Genomic DNA, 22,967 nt, shown 5'->3' with positions numbered 1-22,967 from the left:
GGTTGGTTGAAGTTTAGGCAATGGTTGATGTATGCAGGTCCTTGGTCTTGGAGGGCTTTGTTGGCGTGCGTCAACATTTTGAATTGGCATCTCTTCTGGATGGGGAGTCAGTGGAGGTTCCTGAGGTGAAGGGTGATGTGAGTCAGTTTGGGGAGGTCGAAGATAAGTGTGGCAGCTGGGTTCTGTATAATCTGGAATCTCTTCAGGAGTTGGGTGGTGAGTCCTGCTTAGAGTGCATTGCCGTAGTCCAGCCATCTATTGACTAGGGCTTTAGTGACTGCTTTCCTGGTGTAGACGGGGAGCCGCCTGAAGATCTTTTGGAGTATTCGGAGGTCGTGGAAGCAGGCAGAGGAGACTGTGTTGATCTGGCATTTCATGGTGAGTTTGCTGTCCAGGATGATGCTGAGGTTGCGGGCGTGGTCTGCCCGTGTGGGTCTGAGTTCCGTCTCGTCCATGTTTTTCTTCAGCCAGTTGGTCTGCATCCAGTCTGAAACGCTCATCATGCAGTTGGGAAGTTGGTCCTGGTGGTGGAGGAGTCTTCTGAGAGCAAGAGGATGAGCTTGGTGTCACCTGCGTAGGAAATGATGTTGAGGGCATGTGTTCTGATGATGTGGGCTATGGTCCTCATGTACGTGTTGAACAGGGTGGGGCTGAGCCTTGACGAATGCTGCAGATGATGCTCTTGGGTTCCGAAGAGAAGGGTGGTAGATGGATCTTTTTGTGTTTTTCCTGTGAGGAAGGATGCAATCCATTTGAGGGTGTCTACCTGATCCCTATGTGGCAGAGTCTTATGATGAGGGTGTGATATGGTCTTGAACGCTGCTGAGAGGTCGAGGACGATCAGGGCCGCTGTCTCCCCGTGGTCGAGGAGGGACCTGATGTCATCGGTGGCAGCGATCAGGGCAGTTTCGGGAACTGTGGTTGGCACGGAAGCCTGTTTGGGAGATGTCCAGCCGATTGTTGCTCTCCAAATGTTCGGTGAGCTGGTGTTTGATGGCCTTCCCAAGGACTTTAGTGGAGGGGAGAGATGGGACAGTAGTTCTTAAGTTTGCTGGGATCGGCAGAGGATTTCTTGAGGAGGGGTCTGACCTCTGCGTGTTTCCATTGATCGGGAAAGGTCGTTGTGGGGATGGATGCGTTGAGAATGGAGGTGAGTTTTCAGCTGATTTCCTTGCTCCCAAGGTTGAAGAAGTGGTGAGGGCAGAGGTCTGTGGGTGCTACAGAGTGGATGGAGTTTGTGATGACTGTGGTGTTCTGTTTGGTGAGCGGTGAGTGGATGGTTGGTGTTATCAGTTGGCATGAGGAGTCTGTAGAGGTTGGTGGGTTGGGGTTCGAAGTTGCTGTAGATGGTGGTTATCGTATTGCGTAAGTAGTCAGCCAGGGTGTTTCCGGGTTTCTGGGAAAGGGAGATGGTGTTCCCAGTGGCTAAAGGGCAAGAGAACTCTCCGATGATGTTTAAAAGTTCCTTGCTATGGTTGGAGCTGGCATTGATGCGGTCTTTCAGGTTGCATCTTTTCATGTCTTTCAGGCATTGATGATATTTGTTGAGGGCTGATTTTAAGGTGGCTCGCTCTATGGGTTCTTTGCTGATGCGTCATTGTCTTTTTAGGCATTTGCAGTCATGTTTCATGGTGCTGATTTCAGGTGTATACAAGCTGGCTTGTTTGGTGGATCTCTTGGTCTTTTAGGGCTTGATAGGGATAACTCTGTTGGCGCAGTTGGTAATCCAAACTGAGAAGTTCTCGACGGCCTGTCCCAGGTTGGTTGCGGTGTTGGGATGGGTGGTGTTTAGGGCGTCCATCCATTGGATCTCTGTCACTTTGTTCCAGCTGTGGTGGGAGGAGCTGGGAGGTTTTGTGGTGGTGCGTGAGGATCATGCGGTGGTGAAGTGGACAGTGGCAAGGTCAGTCCAGGTAAGCTCGGTGGCATGACTCAATGACAATAATCAGACTAGTGAGCATGGCTTCCACGGCTTCTCTCTTTTTCTACTCTCTCCCTACTCCTCTATCTTCCCTTCCTGGCATATCTCTCTTTCAGTCTCCTTAGCCCTGCATGGGTCATTGAGATTTACCTAATGGTAAATCAAAACCACATTGTATCAGCTATACCAATTACTGTTGAGACTAACAACAATAGTATTTCATGTATAATTTACTCTAGAAACTAGTTTTTGCTTTTTCTTATCTGTCATGACCCACAAACTATGATGACCCATGCTTAGCTTCTTTGCTCTTTATTTGCTGTGAACCTCAGTAAAAAAAAATCGAATTAACAAAATATATAGATGTAAGGATTCTTCAAGTTAAAAAATTCCTTCCACGGAGACAGACTAATTTGCTAGTTTTTAAAATCTTTTTTACGTGTAACCAGCTAGATTAAACATAACTGAGGAGTACGTAGGTGGGGTTTGTCCAGAATCGTACCAGAATATAATTGAAATATTGTCTGACGCAAACATGTAGTCCTAAATATCGCTCGCAACACGATCATTCAATTGTAGTTAATAATGGAAACATTACACTCATGGTTGTGTAACTGCTGATGCACCTGTACTTGTAAAATTTGTGCACTTTGAGACCTCGCAGATTTTGCTTTCGGCAACTCATGCAAAAATTGACTCCATTATTCTTGACAAATAATGTTCATGTTTTATTCCAACTTGGATGATTTTCATCATTGATAATATATTTCCATTAACAGAATTGCTTTAATTCCACAGCGAACAGAAATGTGAGGCAGTAAGCAAGTTTACCAAAGCGATGGATGACGGTGTAAAAGAGCTGCTCACTGTGGGACAAGAACACTGGAAGAGGTGTACAGGACGTAGGTTGCATTTACAGTCTTTGCCTATTTTTACTCTGACGTGTTTAAACCATATTACGGGCTCATGCTTTCATCACTTGCCTATTGTTGGGAGAATAATATAGGTTTTCTTGTGGCTTTCTTAATTAGCAATAAGAAGCAATTTCTCAACTGGTTGCAAAGTAATTGGCTAGAGAGTCATGTGGGAGAAAATACATGCCACATAAGAGAATAGCTTTGTTATAATCAGAATTGCTACTCCTACAACCTGGTTCAAACCTATTCTGAATCAGAGAGTACCTTCCTACATAAAGTGGGTGCAGGAAACTGCTTCTTAGAACTCTTAATGAAGAGCATTTCACACGTAGTAATGTGCCTGTGGTTGTATACACACACAACTACAATTCTTTTTGAGGTGCGTTCCCTTGCTTGTTCCTTTTACTCTGACCATCATTCTGGATCTTGGTTCTCTTGAACTCAGCTATTCTATATCGCTCTATGTTTAAAACTGCAAATTGCCATAAGCAGTTTGCAGCAGATGACCTGCATTACTTTTGTTTGTTTTGTATAGGCAACACTCATCCAGTGCATGTCTCCATTCTGTGCTACCACTCGTATCAGATTTCTGAAGGACCACTTGGTCTGCATACAGAGAAGTCGATACTTTAAGACTATTATATTTAATGTTTAAGAAAACGTCATGAGGTGATTACAGAGTCTATAAAACCAGGTGTGGTACCCAGCACATCTTTAGTCCGTGGGAAAGTGAGGCACCTTATCTAAGGGCTGGTCTCTTGAGTGGCGGTCACCATCATTGGTCAAATGCATCCCGAAAGGGCTGAAAACAAATAATTTTATGGCCATTTTTCCTGCTACCTGACGTCTGTTTCCCCAAATCCAGTTCTAAAGACTCAGGGAGGAGGTGTTCACCATCCAAGGAGCTGAAGTTCCTTTAAGAATGACTTAGCTCCTCGCTAGGGCACAGGGATTTTTGCCAGCCATTACACAATTCTAGGCACTAAGAAATGTAGCACTTCTCCTTCTCTTGGTGCATTTTAGGGACCAATTTCCTTATGTGTTTGTTTTGGGATGTTTGACCGCCGAGTCGGCCTTCCATTTTAGGCTCCTTTCAGGTGACCCATACCTCGACAGACTACATCCTTCTCTGAGCTTCCAGCAATGTAATCACAAGAGGTCTTTGAATGGGAGAAAGCCAACAACTCAGGGAGTGAGTATTATGCTTGCAAGAAGAAAGGAGGCAACATTCCCCAAAGTAAAAACTGATACAATTATGGATACCCTGTAGTAAGTTACTGCAGACTTTGCAGGTTTAAGGCGTTTCCTACTAGAATTTAGGTTTCTGCTCAACATAGCCCAGAAATAGGGACCGACATATAAGGAGAAACCCCTCCGGGGTAAGGGTAAGTGGGAGAAGGTGGCCGTTCACACAAATATGAAAGCAGGTTCTTTTGTGCGCAGGGGCGTAGAGCTTTGACACTGTCCCCACGGCTCGTTATGCTCACATAAAAACTGAATCTGTATACTTTGAACCTCTGAGAATGTTTATCGTTATTGGGAAGCTGTTTGTTGTGCTGTACAGAATCGAGAGTTCCTGGCCTGACCCATTAAAGAAGCAAACCCAGTTATCATTAGCTTGCTGGACTCAGAGGTTTTTTTTTTTTTTTTTTTTTTTTTTTAAAAACCTTTATTCGTGCATATTAAAAGAACAAATACGGGCCTACAACCTACAGGCCGGCCACGATACGGTTAAGCACTGATATAAACATTACGGCCCCTGTGTTTCAACGGTCAAGGTTAGCAACGATTTATGAAACATACACTGGAGAGATCCTTGACCCCAGGGAAAGGAGAAGTGAAGGTTAATTTTAAAGTTTTCAAAATAAGTTTATCAGGGAAATAGTCAGTGAAGAATAAGAACCAAGGAGATTCGAGTCCGCACGATATCTTCACCACACGGGAGAGCAGCAGCATCATTAAAACAACAATGGAAGTAAAATCGCAGGCAGTGAGGCAATGCAGTTATATAACAGGATAGTCACATGAGCAATTACGCACCCCTCCAGTGCCGCCCCCACTCAGTCAACCCCCCACCCGGACCCAGAATCGAAACAAGTATAGCGCAGAAACATAAAGAGAAAAAAGGCCCATAGAACTAATTAGAAGCAGTAAGTTACCCCCCCACCCTACACCAATGCGGAGGCTACGGCCTTCCCCCCCCCAGCATAGTGCCTGTCGCCCCATAAACCCGAAATATAGACAAGAAAGAGAGTAAGAATGGACTCAGAGGTTTAACACAAGGGTTTTGATCCCATCCCACAAGGAGAATCTAGATGATGTGTCACAAGAGATCTTGATTGATAACCATGTCACATTTTGTTTCCAGTTGGTCTGGGGAGTAGGAAAAAGGTGCATAGTTGAATATTATTATGAAATGTATGTAATAGGGTACATTTTTAGGTGTATTTTCTGTTTGGAAGAGGTGTGGCGCCGCGGCCAGGGCGACTGACTCCGGAATCTGGGGATCACGGTTCGATCCCTGGCGCCGGCGGCAGATTAGCCCAGCACCATGTGACTCTGAGCAATAGCTTGCTTAATCTTCCCGACGGCCCGCAGCGCCTAGAGACCCTTACGGGTGATTGTTCGCGCTAAACAAATGTGGATTATTATTTGTAGAAGAAGGTGTATCAACTAATAGTATAAATGATGTGTGTGGTCGACTTGCGTATTTGAACTATGCATATGTGATCATTAGAGTAGGGAACACAAGTGTATTTGAATTACCTGGGTTATTGGGCAGATATTTGCATCATAAAACTCAAGTGCATCTTTGAGTATGCAGTTGATGTATGGATGGGTTTTGTAAATTTTAAGGAGTGGTATGGATTTGTATATGGCTCATTCGTAATAAGGTTTGTATGTTCTGCAGTTGTGCTTTGGTAGTGTGGAGGTCAATTGAACATATTTTGCTCTAAGGGCAGAGACGCTTGAATGGGGGAAATAAACATTGCATTGATGTATAATCATAGAATGATGGTCTGAAATAATTGTTATACTCCGTGATGTGTACTGTCTGAGAGAGCTAATTCAGTCCAGATAAGTTTTTGTGGGGAGTAGGTTAGTAGAGAGTGGGTTATATTCGGAAGGCGATTTCCTTCATGTATCTGCATATTTCCCTCTCTCTGTCTCTATTGCTCTGTCCTTCCCTCTGTTGTCTTTTGAGCTTTTCTGAGTATGAGCATGTTTAAGAATGTGATTGACTGCTCAACTAACTACACGTTTGTGCATGTATATGCGTGTCATGATATGTGCCGACTATTTGACTTAACATCACAATTCACCAACAAAAGACGTATTATTTACCTTCTTAAACCATTTTGACAATATGCTTCTAGGTGTCAAATAGGGCTGCCATGTGAAGATTGCGTCAAACACAAGGTTGTTTTCTTCTGTACTGTAAGTCCTGAGGCCGAATCTAAATGCAGAGTTGGTGTATTTGTCGGGAGCTAAGAAGGACTGTCAGTTGCCGAGTTGCACTGGTAGAAAAGCTGTGCATCTACCGTGAGAAGGTAGTGAAGTTTCACTTTTTTTAGGTCTCGCCTTGGCAGCGCATGCGCTGCATGCGCTGTCTCAGCGAGACATAAAGTAATCTCTATGTGTTGACAAGCGACAAGTAGTTTCTCCTGCCACTTGCCATTTGCTGAATGTTAGTATAGCTTTTGTTAGTTTGGTTTTGACTGGCTCTTGATGTCAAACTGACTTCCGTGTAGTCCGGAAGCAGCGGTCCCCAACTACAGTCTTCGTCCGCACTTGTTGCACTTTTTCTTTGTCTCGCGCATCTCTGCCTGACGTAAACATGGCAGCGGCGCATGCACAAGGAGCCGGTGTGCGCGAGGGGCGGGCAGCGCATGCTGCTTGTTTATTTTTATTCCCCACCCGTGCCCTCTCCTTCTCGTGAGCATGCCGGCCACGGCAGTGTGCCTCCTTCATGTGCGCCCCCCCAATGCAGTATCCTGCTATAATGCGTGGCGCATGCTGCTTGTTATGCGCGTGCATCCCGGCCGCCGAACGCAGTCCCGGACTCGCCCCTCCCCGCACCCACTGCTCCCTTGTTTACCGAGCGCCCTGTTTGTTTTAAAAATAGTGCGCATTAACATGCGCGCGCATCCCGGCCGCCGAACGCAGTCCCGGACTCACCCCTCCCCACCCCCACTGCTTCCTTGTTTACCTGTTGCACATAGCAAGAGGCGGAACCAAACAAGTTTGCACATTTACAGGCAGCGTCAAAATTGCTATTAAAGAGACAGCGCCCCTGTAAAAGAACAACCCGAAAAAGAGGACAGTGAGAGAGCAGGGGAGGTTGTCACCTGGTATGGGACACGGAAGCATGAGCCGTCTCTGGAGAGCTCTCTGTACTTACAATGACTTCACACAGCTCTGATAGGGAGTTCCTTCACAGGAGCCCGGTGGCAGAGCTCCGCACAGCCCGGTGGCACAGCTCCGCACAGCCCGGTGGCACAGCTCCGCACAGCCCGGTGGCACCGCTCTGCACAGGCCGGTGGCACAGCTCTGCACAGCTCTGATAGGGTGTCCGTTTACAGGAGCCAGCGGCACAGCTCTCTCTGCACAGCTCTGATGGGGAGTTCCTTCACAGGAGCCGGCGGCACAGCCCGCTACAGCCCGGCAGCACAACTCTCTCTGCACAGCTCCGCACAGTTCTGCACGGGTGACAGGCGAGGAGAGGGCTGGCACGGGTGAAGATCAGAGAGCGTTGCTTCATCGGTCAGCGGCTGTCTCTGCTCTGCACAGGTGACATCCGTAGAAGGGGTTAAGAGAGAGACGGCTCCGTGAATCATTTACCCCGAGGCAACAAGAAGCGGGTCCCAGGCTAGGCCGGTGGCAGTGAAGGCCGCATAGCTGGGATGACTTTCTTCCCACGTCTGACAGGTATGGCAGGGACGGCAGGGCGCTGTGAGAGAGAGAGAGAGAGAGTGTGTGTGTGTGTGTGTGTGTGGGGGGGGCGGCATCGGATGTCTAGAGAAGATATCAGGCCAGAAGGGCAGTTTGTGCTTCTCTCAAAGTCATGGAAAGTTTATTGCTGACAATGAAACCTGTTTACATTCCATTACCTGTTAGTTCTTTCACTGCACCCTAATGGCTACCTTTCACCTTCAGAGAGTAGTGGTGTCACTGTAGTGTGACGCTCTACATTGCACTCCATGACCTGGTTGCATGTTGATTACACTCATCCAGGCACAGGTGCCCAGGGACAGAGCTCCTCTGCCTTCTCCGGCCAGGGCAGTGGGAGGATGTGCCCCCCTGCTGTGGGGACTTCAACCCTCCCCCCTCCCCCCCCCCCCCACTCCTAATGAGAGATCTGCGCGCACCAGGTGGAGCTCTCTGGGAGACCCAGGCCACAACAGCTCCTCTGAAGGCTCTGAGGCTTTGCTCTGCTGGGACAAGTACAACGCACCCTTACAGCAACAGTTTTTCAAAAACAAACTCAAAAAGCAGTAGTTTTCTCCCAAACTGTAAAGTCTTTTATTTGTGCTTATGCTTGGGACTGCCAGGGTTTCCCTGGTAATTCCAGGCAAAAAATGCATTTGCAATGCAAGAGGTCTCGCATTTGCGAGAGTTTGAGCTATTAGCGTTGCATTATTGCAACACCAGTAGCTCAAACCTTCTGTAATGCACCCCAAACAAATCACAGGGGTAAAAGATATTACCATTTACAATGCCAATAGCTCTAACTCTCGCAAATGCGAGTCCTATTGCATTGCAAATGCTTGTCTTATTTTTGCTGCCCTGTGTAAGGGCTTCTTAGAGGTGAACATTCAGTGCCTAGGGTGCTGAAAGAATTTCTCAGACATCAGCACCCGACATTGTAGAAAATAACCTGTTCCAGCGACCTTTTCAAACCCATTGTGCCTATTACATGTTTTTGTGTTCCCTGTACACTATTGGTTTCAGACCTTGTGGTCTATGTTATGCTTACCTTTGTGCTCGGGGCTCTCTGTATTTTCCATGGCCTCATCACTTTCCTCACCATTTAAAGAAACCTGCCTCAAGGAGAGGCCCTTCCCTTGGGCCGCAGCATTAAGAGAAGCTGTGCCCAGCTCTTCTCTGACTGTCTCCTGCTTTGCTTGTGACTGGTAACCTTCTTTGGCGCCAATGCGTGTGTCTGGATTTTGCATAGTGGCAGTTGTGGTTGGTTGAGAGGTTGTTCTCATACCTCAGCTGCTTCCAAGGATGGATTGGGTTTTTCTCTCCCCTTTCTGGGTCTGTATGTCCTGCAGCATGTCTAGTTCTCCTGCCCTTTCTTTCTAGTTGAGTTTAGTTTTAGGTTTATAGAGTGTGGGTGTCTTGGTGCTAGTAACAAAGCAGAGGAATCACAAGGAGATCTAAAGTTGTAAGTGATGTGTTTTCAGCACTTTAAAAAACAGCTTGTGCTTTGACCATGATAACTCATTGCCAGTCCAAATGATTGGTATTCAGAGCCTGTTCCATAGCTTTTGGAAAATAAACTTGGCACAACGGAAAATATTTTTCTGTGAATCTTCATGCCGATACATGTAGCTGTAATTTTGGTGGGAGACTCAAACGATAACGAAGAGTCAAAAATTACACCCAGATCACGCACACTTATATTAGGCTTCAGGCAAGCGCTCAAGCATTGAGGCTGCCAATTTGACGATTAGCTGGAGAGGGTTACCAATCACTAGAACCTCCTTTAGGGCTGCATTTATCCTCAGGGTATTGATCTCCATCCAGTGAACTACTGATCTGAGTGAAGATTTAAGTTGGTCTTGGATGGATATGTGGCCGCTTTTGAACTGCAGAAAAGTCTGCGTGTCATCAGCATATGAGTGAAATTGAAACCCACTGGGGGTTATAAGATTGGCCAGATGTGTCATGTACATATTGGGAAGGCTAGTGCCCAATAAAAAGCCTTGAGGAACGTTGCAGCGCATCTGTCAGTAGGTGGAATAGAAGGACCGCAGATGGAGAGCTTGTGACCTAGTCTTCAAAAAAGATTCAAACTCGCTCAACTCCCTCCCCTGCAGACTTTCTTCGTTGTCTAAGAGGATTTGATGTGAAACTTGATCAAAGGCTGCCGATGGATCTAGGAGAGGAAGGGCCACAGATCCCCTCTTGTCCAAGATTATGTGAATGTTGTTTTTTTTGTTAAGGCTTTATTTCGATAAAAACATATCATAAAAGCTTCATAATTAAAAAGAATTTGATTTCATTGAACCTTAAAATCCAATTTTTACAATAAAATAAGAAGCACATCATAAATAAGTATTAAGAACGAATTAAACAATTTCTTTAAGCCTTTTGCTTCTGATGCACCATGCCCATGATAAAAATTTTGAAAGGGCGCAAGCATACAAAGGGCGAGAGTCTGACATTAAAATGCGTAACGCCTCAGTGTGGTGCCTGGTTCCTAAGGAGCGACACAATTGCTTAAGCCATCTTCTTCTTGGGTGTACATACTCCTGGCATTCGAATAAAAAATGCGCCACAGACTCTTGTCTAGATATGCAAAAAGGACAAGATTCTGTGGTCTGGGCTGGGTTTTCCACCGAGATGTAAAAGCATGAAGTGGGAGAGACCCGGTCCTAAATTTGAAATAAAGGGTCCTGTCGAAAGGTCTCTCTATGATATCAAGATATAATTCCCGGATCGGCAAGTCCTTGAATTTCAGAAAGTCCTCTGTAAGTCTGCCCAATGTACAGTTAGTGTTCCGTTGGGTCGTAATCCAGTTCCAGTATAAAATCTTAAGTGTAGCTTTCGGGGGGGAAGACCTATTTTCCCATGCTGTACTGAGCCCCAGATTGCACAGGAGGGCTTTCATGTCTCTCAGCCATTTTATCCTATGAATGTTGTTGCAGGCGATCACAGCGATCATAATTATTATGCCTGCTTAATATATAATGCCCGAAGACTGATGACATCTCTCCACTACTCCACTTTAGAATTTTTAATGACTCCATAAGTCAACATTCTGTTTCTATACATTATTAATTATAGTGCTCAACTTTTGATCTTTTTCCCATCCAATCACCAACTTTAACTGGTGAACTTCAGAGGTCTACTGCCATTAGCTTTTCAAAATTCTGCAAGTCTAGCTGACAATACTGTTCCCACTTAGGGATTGCGATGTCAACATTTACCTAGATGGGGAAGGAGGCATTCTCTCTTTATGTGGAAACATTAGCTGTCTGGTCTTGGTCAATTTTGTGTCCAGTTGCCTTTAGGTGTATCATTCTAGATATTTTTTGTAAACCCCTTTTTATTGGCATTTTCTAAATATACTGTAAGCAGAGCATAAGATTTACAATATACAGGACTACAGCTGAATTTTTAATAACTCCCCAAAACAACACTCTTTTTCTACATATCTATTTATTACTTTGATCAACATTTGAGCTTTTTTCCCATCTGATCACCATCCTTCTTAGTCATAGTCCGCTTTATTCGATTAGCTTAAAATAAGCCATAATAGCTTGTCATCCAAATAAATTGCACATTTTATAAGCGTAAAAAGTTAAAAAGTGGACTATGAGACGTCATTACAAGCGCTATCATATTTTTCCTTGACCGTATTACACAACATAGAAAACTAGAAATCTTACAGCAAATACCTAATGAAGTCAATTGTTGTAAAAACAATAGTGCAGGTCGACATTGTTTAAAATTATGTTCATGAAGAATAGGTAAAATAAAATGTTTACGAGGCAGGACATAAAAAGTGCAAAAGAACATAATGTGCAAAGTGCATTGATTAGAAAGGCCATCAAAGGGCATTTTATCAAGGCCTCTGACCAATTGATGATAATAGGGAAAGTGACTAAACAATGAAAGATACCAAGTTTGAAACGTATTGGCACGAATCTATGCTGAGGGTTCTGTTCAGAGGTAAGATACGGCTGCACGCTATCTGTAACAAGTGTCAGCTGATTTTAAATGACACTGGATTAAATGACACAGTTCCTGTGATAGCCTTTGGTTGTTAAGAAAGGACAGACATTGTGTTTTTTTAGATAATTTCTACTCACAGTATGCAAAACATTAGGTGTTTCAAAATATTCAACGTGGCCCAGTTTTATACAGAACTGTTTGACAAATTTAAACTAAGGGAATGCGGCAGCTCAAGACAGTCTTGTAAAATTATACGGTTTATACTGATTTAATCACTGGTCCAGGCTTTGAGCCATAATAAGATTGTCTGGATATTGATCAGGTCAGATAAAACAAGGCCCCTAGTTGTGTATGACAAACAAACGTGGAACAACTATTTGGGACAGACAAAAGTTTCCTAAAAATAAAAAGCGTTCTCTGCCATCTGGTGTTAAATGATGCTAGTAAAGCCCCAGATTCTTGCCCTTTATAGGGCCACAGATAAAAAAAATGATTGTGGAATAAAATATACAACTAAAAAAAGTCAGAGTAAAACTTATTTTAACATTACTGATCAAAAAAGGCAACACTTCTTGATTTGCCTCCCACACTTCATTACAAAGTTTTTCCATATATTAACCGTCAAACCGGGATACATGAAACTGACGAGGCTTTTAAGTAGCTGATGCAAACCCAATGGAGTTGGGGACATGAGCACAGAATCATTGGCATAAAGCAAGCAAGGAATGGGTCTATGGCGAACCTGGGGAAGATCCCTGCAAGAACATGTTAAAGCAGGCTGTAGTCTGATATTATACCGAGTGCATAAAAAGGGTGCGAGAACACAGCCCTGTCTGACCCCTCTCTCGAGCTCAAATCTGCTAGTGCATTCACCCCTAGGGGCAAAACGTACTCTAGACTTTCCACCAGAATATATTTCTCTGAGAAGAGCTATAATCGGTGGATTCACCCTGCGCTCTAATAGAATTGCCCACAGTTTGCTATGCAAAACGCAATGTAATATGCTCAACAAATCAACAAATGCTAAGTACAGATGGCTCTTTTTCAGAGGTGCATTCACCAATGAGTGAGTTAAGACTTAACTCTTGTTATACATTCCCCAGGTGCCTTCAACAGCCATACGGTATATCCAAAAGAATATTATTGGTTCGACCCACTCCTCTAATTGATTCAACAGAATTCTCCCTGTCACTTTTACCAATCAGTGAAATGGGTGGGTAACAGGCAGGATTGGCACGATCCCCATACTTAAAAATTGGTGAAATTGTTGCCTCCGACCAGGTGACAAAATACCGAATGGTAACGAGCCCCATATATCCTGGTCAGAATTGGGCCACATAAGGGAACATTAGCCTTGAACAGATCAATGGGAATGCCCTCTGGGCCAGGTGTTTTACCGCCCTTGCTCCCTGCTAGTGCCATATTGACTCAGTCCAAGGAGAAACATAAATTACTAAAACCAGAAGTCAAAACATTGATTGCAGTAGGGTCAAACCCCTGGGGCAGCTGACTAGGGATAGACTAAATCTTAGGAAAATGGGTGACTCAATCAGTATCATTAATTGCTGCTACCAGTCTAAGGGCGTGGTCATCCTTTAAAAGAGGGCTGTTCATAACACGCCAAAAAGGATTGTTGTTTTTGGACAAACTGGCATCAATCAATGATTCTCGGGCCATATTATTTTTTAATCCTTCTTCCTTTTTATCTGGGCTAAATGTATTCTAATCTACACCTTCTCACCTCCAGGAGACAGCCCGGCAGCTTACGAAGAGCAGTCTTAAGATGATTATGGGCTTTGGGACAAGTGGCATCAAGCCAACCAGGCCTGTTGTTAGTTGACTGGGGCTGTGTTCTGGGTAAAGTGTCTTTGATCCCACCAGACATTATGAGAAATGCAGCCTTAGTAGCAACATCACTAGAAGAATTATCCAGGCAAGTGCCAAAGGTATCCCTATTAGCAAGAACCAACTTTTGAAGAAAATTTCCCAAATTTGCCAGAGACCAACACAGAGAGATTCCATTGCGAGTTAATACTAAAGGCCAGATGCACAACCATTTTTTGCGGTCGCAAACGGGGAATTGTCCTGTTTGCGACGTCAAAATTGGTCTGCCTCATGTACAAACCCTATTTTGCGAGTTGGTAACCTATTACTGACTGGGAAAATAGGGTTTGCGACTCCCTATTAGGAAGGAGCATGCAAGGTCCTCCCTTCCTCATAGGGACTCGCACTTCAATGTACAGTTGTTTTGCGACCACAATTGCGGTCGCAAAATACTTGCTGTTTACCACCTGCTTCAAGTAGGTAGTAAGCCGCTCGCAAACAGGAAGGGGTCCCCAGGTGACCCCTTCCCCTTTGTGACTGGCAGCAAAAAATATTTTTGAACAGTAGGCAGTGGTCGCACAGACCACTGACCACCCTTAAATTAAACGTTTGTTTCATTTTTTTGCTTTTTTAAATGTGTTTCGTTTTCCTCTAAGGAAAACAAGCTGCATCTAAAAAGAAAACACTACTTTATTTGAAAAGCAGTCACAGACATGGTGGTCTGCTGACCCCAGCATGCCACCATCCCTGGGAGTGCTAGCCATTCCCAATGAGGTCGCAAATTGCACCTGCCTCATGAATATTAATGAGGCATGCAATTTGCGACCCCATTAGGAATCACAAACAATGTTGTAAATTAAATTTTGCGAGTCGCAAATTGAAAGTCGCAAAATGAAGCAATTTGTGACTAACAAGTTGTAAAGGCCGTACATCTGGCCCTATATTTTTAATATGTTCAACATGGATGCTTTTCCGAGTATACGCCAGTCTGACCTTAATGCTCTGGGGGAATTTGGCATCACTCTTAAAAATGGAGATGGTCATAAAATCGCCTAAAACAAACTCACAGTTAGGAGAATAGATGATGCAATCAATAACAGTGTTATGTCCACCACCAACAAAAATGGTATTAAAGGGAATGGGCACAAGTCATCTGTAAAAACAAGATCAAACTTTAACATTAATTCATTCAATTCCATGCCATATTCGCTATTCAAAAAATGGGGTTGATCGTCTTATTAGAATCCACCATGCCACAAACCATTATAGCTGGAAAATAAAATAAAAGAATGTTCAAATCACTGCCCCACAATATAAAAGTGTTCTACCCTTTACATCAGCATACTTTTTTCCAACTCGTACTCAGATTGGGACAGAACATAAAACATTTCAAAATGAGGAGCATTGTTCTAGAAATATACAATAATGAGGTTTAATCTGGGCGAGAGCACACAAACAACAATTAGATAAAGGGGTGAGGATAGTTCAAGTCTGCTCGTAGGGTAGGGCAACAGATTCGAAACATAACAGACAACCACTCCCCCCCCCCCCCCCCCGACACCCCCCCCCCCCCCACGTTCTACCGGCATGAGATGGCGCAGAAGATTGATGGAAAGTCTTGAATCAATTGATGTGGATAGGTTCCACTGCCTAAGTCTCTTGAAAGCAGAGAAACCAACATTTTATTACAAGGTCAGTCCAAGGTGGAAAAAGGACCTTGGAACTTAATCCTGCTACATTCCAAAAGAGGAAACATGGGGATGCAGCAACTCAGTAGTCACAGCAGTAGGCTTGGATGCGGGGGGAGCGTGACTAACCGCTATGGTTAAGGGAGAGAAAGAATGTGAACAAGCCCTCGTGAGGGGAAGCTCTGCGGTTGACATGGAAGTCTCACTGGCAGATGGACAACAGAGAGGAGAAGCTTCTCTGGTCTTGATGAAAGCCAGTCAGTTCCTTCCAGCTTAATCAACACAGAGAAACAATTCTGAGTGGTGATTAGGGGATGAAAATCAGTAAGCTGGGCCCATCTCCTGATTCAGGGGGTGATGAAAGAACCCCAGCGGAAGAGAGATCGCTTGATATAAAGAAGAGTGTAGAATTGATTCTAGTTATACACAGAATAGACTGTACCAAAGAAGGAGATTTAAAAGCCAAAACTACAAAGTCACCTGGTATGGATTTGACTCCTCTACTTATCCAACTGACCCTTCTAGCCATTTCTATGTCCTCGAAAAGGACATTTTTCAGACAAATTTTCTTACTGACCCAATGGATTTATTTATTTTTCAGGCTGTCCCAAGATTCAGATTCAGGATGGGAAAGAGTAAGTACATTCCCTAGGATCACCTTAAAGGGCGTGGCTTTGGGAGAGAGATCCTGGGCTAACGGTGAACCCCCCTGGTGCGGTGACGGTCGGGGTGTTTAAGACTTATTGGGTAGAGAATTGAGATGCGGGATCAGATGAACATGATTAGCATCAGATGAAGTACCAGTGCAAAGTTCTAAAGTATGTCGGGTGGAAAGTTGGTTACCACAGGATACAGGAAGGTGGGCAACAAAAGGAGACACAGTAAATGAATTCTGGATTGGCAAGGTGCTATGTCTTGCATTAGCATGCAGAATTTCTAGGCAGGTAGTCGTTGTTTTTTCAACTAAAGTTAGTCTAGAGGACAAGTAGTCTAAGGAAGATTTAACTGAGGTTTTCAACGCTTGAACAATAGTAAATCAACGATTCAGATCCTCTGTGCTTGCTGCTAAGGCTTTGGGTGTCTTGCCCTCTTTATCAACAGGTCTACATGGCTTAACATTGGCTTTAGCAACATGTCTAAGACCATCCTGCGTGGGAGAAAGGGCCCAGCCTCATCTGGCCGAGAACAGGTGCAGATAGGCCCGGTCTTCGCCCTGGCGCGGCCTGTGCGCATCCAGTGCCGCGCCACAGCTAAAGCAGGGCCTACCAGGGCAAACTATGGTTCCTCTACTGGCGCAGATGTTGGTGTGTAATGTAGTCCCCGGAATGTGGCCCCCAAGTGCAACAAGTCTGCTTTCCCGCGCCAATGGAGACCTGAAGCGCTTTTAAACGCTGTGCGACAAGCGGGCGAGGCAGGGCAAATGATGGGCCTCTACTGGTGCAGGTGCTGTGGGCAATGTAGTCCCTGCAGGCAAGTCTGTTGTGTTTTCCATTCATCTTGCTTTCCGCTGGATACAGAAATTTGCATGATGCAGTGATGTGCATGCTCTAGTCTACCTACCTTCTTGACTGATATGGCTATAGAATAATTGCACAGGGTAAACCTTCACTTCCTTTGCGATGACAAGCACATAATGTTCATGTGTCGTGTCACCACAGGGCACTTCCCGCATTTCCCTGGAGTATTCTTGTTTGCTTAGACTTCCTTTAAGTATGCCAGTATGCCACTCCAGTCCTGCTTTAACACAGGCCTTTGTAGGCTGAGTGTAGTAGAAAGTAAGTGAATCCATCTATTTTTTGTAGCTTTGATTTTACACGGATAGCTTCCTTATTAACATTTAGCTTATGATTTTTCCTAACCCTTCATTAGGCATTCAGGACCCTGCAGCCTCTCTGAGTTAATACATGCTCTACAGCTGATTTATTTTTAAGTTCCTGACTCTCTTTCTCTGACACAAAATGTCAGCACTCTTGACATTTTTGTTCACTGGTCAAGTGTCAGTGTGATACTTTTACTTTCCAACGCTGCCTCATCTAGGCCTCGGCTTCTAAAATTGTGATTCAATAAACAAATAAGTGCATGAAAGCTTTGAGCCACTTGTGTACTGGTTAGCTTTATAATTCGAGTGCTCCCTTGTTACCGGATAAAGAAGTCTATATTTCGAAGTTTTCGTATAATTATTTTTTAAAAATTGGTAATTCTAACTTTAGGAGGAGTGTTTTTCTTTCACTAATTCAAGAAGAACTGGTTTTCCTTCTTTTCTACTTCTTATTTCGAAACTCCAGCATTTTTCTTTGACCACTAACCACAAATCGCCAATTATGAGACCAAAGCCAGAGTCAACTCAGACGATGTTCAAAGGGTCATTGATCCAGAAGACACCCCCCATCCCACTTCACCCCCTGATTCATTATGGGATGTATATAGGTACTGAAACATATCAAAAGTCGGTTTGGTTTGAACCAATACCCATCCCTTTGTTTTTAGGCCACTCAATTGGCAATAACAATAAAAGTAGTTGATTGACCATTAGGCAGTTTTAATCTTTCATTTGGTCCCTCGCAATCCTTAATTTCTTAAAGTAGAGACTTAATGGTAGCACATTCATTTTCACCGCAAGAACTCCCTTAACTACATTTAAGGTTGATTCCATTTAAGTCACTGCCACCGACATGGGTGAGGAGTGGCCCCATGATGAAGCATGTCACCTATTTTAAATATTTTATCAGAAGTAAGGTTTCGGAGGGCTCTGCCAAGGGTATTCTTGTTTATTGTACAGTATCTTACTATTATCCTACATACATAGCTAATGGGTTCCCACACCCTCGGCCTACCTGCTGAGCAGAACAAAAAAGTTTGGTGTGTGGGTTGTGCCCCAACACAATGCATTAAAGCATCATCATTCAGAAGAACAGATCAAAGTTCCAGGGTTGCAATTATCTGTTAAATTGAGCAGGATATATATAAAAAGCAGCAAGTAGGGACGTTATGGTCATATTCTATTCTATCAAAATGCATTGCATAACTGCTTTAATGTCTTGTGGCCGTTGTGGGACATTAACAATTTATAAATGCACTTTCACGTTTCTTTCCTTGCCCTTGCAATCCTAGGGACATCCAAACAGTATCAAAGGTAAGTGCTGGTGTTGATCTGCGACGGAAATTTGCCCCTCCCTTAGCCTTATTAACTATCAAAGTAGACGTTGACCAACAGTCTAGACTAAGCTTAAATTAAGTGAATCTGGGTTCAGCACCACACGATTACACAGTTGCAACAAATATGGGATTGTCAGGAGAGGGTCGGAAGTTGATGTAAAGCACTACATTTTATTACTATCTCAGCATATGTAACAATATTTAAAGTGGGTATCAAACGGCAAATCGCATGAAGCCCAGTAGAACAGTAATACAACACAATAAAGTAACCAGTGGCCACTAGCTTCGAAAACTATACTGTTCGTTTTCATAAACATACATACTTTTTAGATCATCCAAGCGTAACTCTAGTGATAGTTGTGCAACTGAAGTAGTACTGTGCACACAGTCCTATGTTCACAATAAATATTGCAAAACTGGTACATATAATAGTGATGACATTTCCAAAAGCACATAAAAAGTAAACATGAAGGATCCTATTGCTGCCCAGAGTTGCTAGACCTAATTTCCATGTTGACTGCAGTGATCAGCTCCTCTGGATAGAGTTACTGCACCCAAATGACTACAGGCACTTCAACCAGACAGGACATGTGCAGGGCTACTCCCCAGGCTGAGGATACCAATGGAGTGTCTCCAATCCCAGGGCACCCCAAAGAAGCATGAGATGCCCAGGATGAGTGGCCTACAAACTGTTCCAAAAAGAACAAAGCCAGGGATGGTGCAAAATTACTCACAGGGTCCTGTACTTACGTCTCTACATGAACTGCACTTATGGGTATGTGGCTTTAAACCAGAACATTTCACTTGTTCTAAAGAAAGGTGCTGCAAATGCTATGCCTTGTCCGTTTGCTGACTAAATTCTTAATAATTAGATTTATTTGTCCTTGCATCTGATTTTTCAATTCCTCAGTACTGGAAAGGAGAGCTGCTCCCCAACACAAGGCACTTCCACACTTGCTGTATGTGCCTGGAAGCCAGAGACAAGCGTCATTGACAACGATGTAATGACTTGCGCAACATTGTGTGTGTGAGCATGTGGCTGTTTGTGTGTGTGTGAGTGAATTATTAAATTGTGTATTTGAGCCAGTCATTGAGTTAATACGTGAGTGTGTTAGTGACTGAGTTTGTGAATGAATAACCTATTAGGTATGTGTTTGAACGAGTCAGTCAATCAGTAAATGAGAGCAATTAAGTCAGTCATTTTGTTATTGCAACACTTGATTGTAATTTGTGTTTCACTGTTAAAATATGTCTATCATGTGCTTCAACATTGGAAAAACTTGATAAAAAATGTATTCTGCAATTCCGTCTCTTATGCAAAAGGACAACGCAGATCATAGTAGCACAAGCCAACTCTTGTTACGAATATTATGTCTTTATGAACACTATTCCTTTTTGCATTGAGGACTGTTACTTTGTTTTTCAGCATTACCGAAGGAATATCAGAAAATAGGAAAAGCTTTGCAGACATTGTCACAGGTGTTCACCTCCAGCGGGTATCAAGGTAATTGTAATTCTTGTGCTTGTATTGCATCATTCGATAGTGCTCAACCTTTTTGCCTTTATCATCCAATTAGATTTATCTGGGAAAGATGTGTGCTGACTGGTCAAGGAGAAGCATACTCCAATGAGTTTTCCCCCAAAAGTTGCATTTTCTATTCAATTCAAATAGAGAATCATATAGAGTATGCCCATTTATTACTGGGTGAGTGAGAATGCCTGTAGAGTTTGTCTGAAGGCCAACTTATGTGGCAGTGCCTACTACCAATGCTACAGGCCACGCCCAGCCATCACTAGGGTGGAAGGACTGGAGACTTTGCTTGAAAGTAGGGATTGCACTGTACTGTGTACCTACTGGACAAACCCAAATGCTTTGGTCTGCACTTAATGGGTGCTGGGATGCAGTAGTGTTTGCAGGGCATGGCCACAGAAAGTTCTTCGTGAGCTCTGGGGACTGGTGGTCAGTGTACATGGAGTGACTGAGGATCAAACTGTGTCCTAGCCTTCTACCCCAGGACCCACCGAAGGCTATGCCATGTGGCCTCTGGGGGCAGACAGACTATGTGCAGAGCATGGCTAAGTGCCATGCCTTGTAGGTTCTTGGGGTGGATCATTGTTGGACTGGCCTTTTGGGCAGCCTGCCATTGACTGATGGACAAGCGTGTAAAGGCCAGTGTGTGTGGTCTGTTTTTGGTCCCTTCACAGCCTATAGGACAAACAAACAAGCGTTGGCGTAGCCAATAGGTCTTGCCTTTGGGACCTTATAAGTGTTTAGCCATGCAACAGTTGATGTTGTTGCACCAAGGATATTGTGCTGCATAACTAAATACTTATAAGGTCCCAAAGGCGAGACCTATTGGCTATGCCAATGCTTGTTTTTGGTAGGCACAGGGAGGTTGTGATTTGCCCAGAATCACAGGATGTTGAGCCAACACCGAGACTCGAACCTGGTTCCCCAACTCCAAAGTCGGCGGCTCTGGCCGTTAGGCCACATCCTCTCCCCTACATGGCACACTGTTATTTGACCCATACTTTACTAAGCTTGCTTAAACAGCAAATTTACAGATTCAACAATTAAAAAGAATAAAACATCTGTTCTCAAAACTTCAACTCAAGGTGGTCACCCATACAATCAGTCTGTAGAATAGATGCAGGCAATGCCATCCTACCGGGTCTCTCAGCAAAAACCATGCTGCCCTTTAAAGCAATTCTACACCCAACAACCCAGCTGATCTCACAGAAGTGGAAATGTGATCATATCTACCCCGTTCCCAGAGATCTCTATTTGAGGTGAGAATCAAATTCCAAATATGTTGTCTAACATTCAAACCTATACACACGGGTACATCGAGGTATGTATCCGATTTGATAAAAATACCCATCGGCTCCAAAATCTCATGCAGCAAGGACTCCTTCATTATTAAACATGCAAAATTCAAAACTGTCCTAGCTCAAAAACAAATACGGGCTCCTCGCGCACCAATTGAAAGTCCCTTCCAAACCAATGAAGAACGGCGACAGGCATTTTTTCATTCAGGAAAAAACTCAGAAGCCATCTATTCTCTATGTTCCTAAAACAAGATTTCTCCTAATGGTATGACCACTCAAACATGAGGTTATGGACACCCAGCTATAGTGCAACTCCTTTCAGCTATGGATAGCATCACACTAATTTATCCGCTGTTAACTCCTAAACATTATACCCCTTCTTCCTCCAACCCTTTTTAAACCACCCCCATCCCTCCATGGTTTACATTTGATTTGATCTGCATGTTAATGTATAAACAAATGTCGCATATGTAAATCGTTTCAATACCAATTGGTGAAGAGGCACTATAAAACATTGTAAATAAATGAAATGCATTTTATGAATGTTTATAGTGTCGGTGATAGAAGGTATCTGGCAGTGATTATGTGACACCATATGTAGCTGACCATGCTTTAGGGTCTGTAATCTTTACTGAAGTAGGCAATTCACATGCATGATCAGTAGCCACAGCATGGGAAGGGGGAGGTGGCTCACCTCCTGCTGCAGTCTAGCCCTGTACTCAGATACCTGGACATCAATCTTCAGCGCCGCTAAATCCCAAAAAGAACGAGCATGGAGGAGCAGGCCCAGCACGTACTTTCTGCCCAAACAGACAGTTTCCTGCTGTGTATGGCAGCCTGCAAGGGTGACTGGACTTTAGCGCAGGTTCTGCTGCGTGGCAACTTCTTTCCAAAGCAGCAATGTCCCGCATATACAACTCCTGGCGCTTAATCGATATTCTCTTGTGTGCAATAAATAATCCACTGGTACGAAGGGCAGCTGAGTCGTCAGTGGTCCTTAGTTATAAAGCTGCATGATAGCCCCGTGAATAAAGTGTGGCAAATACCCGGCTGAACTCCATTGAATTTGGGTTAAATGAAACACAAACAACAACATTAAAGTGTATAGAAAGTACTTACTTTTCATCGGCCCTGCTGCCCCGGTCTTTTTTGCAGTTATCTTCCTGCCATACCTTCACTGTAGGCACAGAAGTGGATGCCTGCTTTAGCCCCTGGGGGACTACTGAATACTTGATGATCGTGAGGCACTGAAGCTTGTGCCTGAATGTACCCCGGGGGGACTGCTGACTGCGTGCTTCAATCGGCAGGTATTAATGCCTTTAGAAGCACGCAAAAAATGTTAATCAGAATGAATTATAAATCCCTCTTCCAGCCCAATAATTATTTACACGAACCTTAAAAAACTAAACATTACCCTTTTAAACTACAAACAAAATTCACTCCAGGAAGCACAGTGTACAAGAACGGTGCGCCTGCTATTGGCCGTTCCAAAATCAATGGGGGAGGGAGCTGGAGGGGATTAGCCTTGCAGTGTGGGAGGTGCATATGGTAGCGCGGCATGACCAGCGCTAATGAAAAGTACTCCTAAACAAGTCCAGCTGTTTTGAAGTGCTTGTGCTGGCCTCCACCTTGCGGGAGCAAGCAGCGGCGGCGCGAGAGCCATATGTTTTCAATTAGCACGCGCGCCGCTGCTCGCACCCGCAAAGTGGATTCCAGTACAAGCAC

At 44.1% G+C, this 22,967-nt stretch overlaps 1 protein-coding gene across 2 annotated transcripts in view; it reads left to right on the top strand.

Annotated features, from left to right (window-relative positions):
• SNX9 (sorting nexin 9) overlaps positions 1-22,967 on the top strand; it is a 730,362-nt gene that overhangs the window by 557,843 nt on the left and 149,552 nt on the right. For both annotated transcript variants that reach the window (XR_014963143.1, XM_085612219.1), the window contains 2 exons: positions 2,720-2,823; positions 19,840-19,917. Coding sequence is in view for 1 of the 2 variants with exons in the window: in XM_085612219.1 (XP_085468345.1) it covers positions 2,720-2,823; positions 19,840-19,917 (182 nt within the window). In the remaining variant the exon portion in view is untranslated. The remainder of the gene's footprint in view (positions 1-2,719; positions 2,824-19,839; positions 19,918-22,967) is intronic.

Source organism: Triturus cristatus, chromosome 6, assembly GCF_964204655.1.
Source record: "Triturus cristatus chromosome 6, aTriCri1.1, whole genome shotgun sequence".
NCBI lineage: Eukaryota > Metazoa > Chordata > Amphibia > Caudata > Salamandridae > Triturus > Triturus cristatus.
The sequence above is the reverse complement of the archived record's forward strand: the minus strand, read 5'-3'. Positions and strand labels throughout refer to the sequence as shown.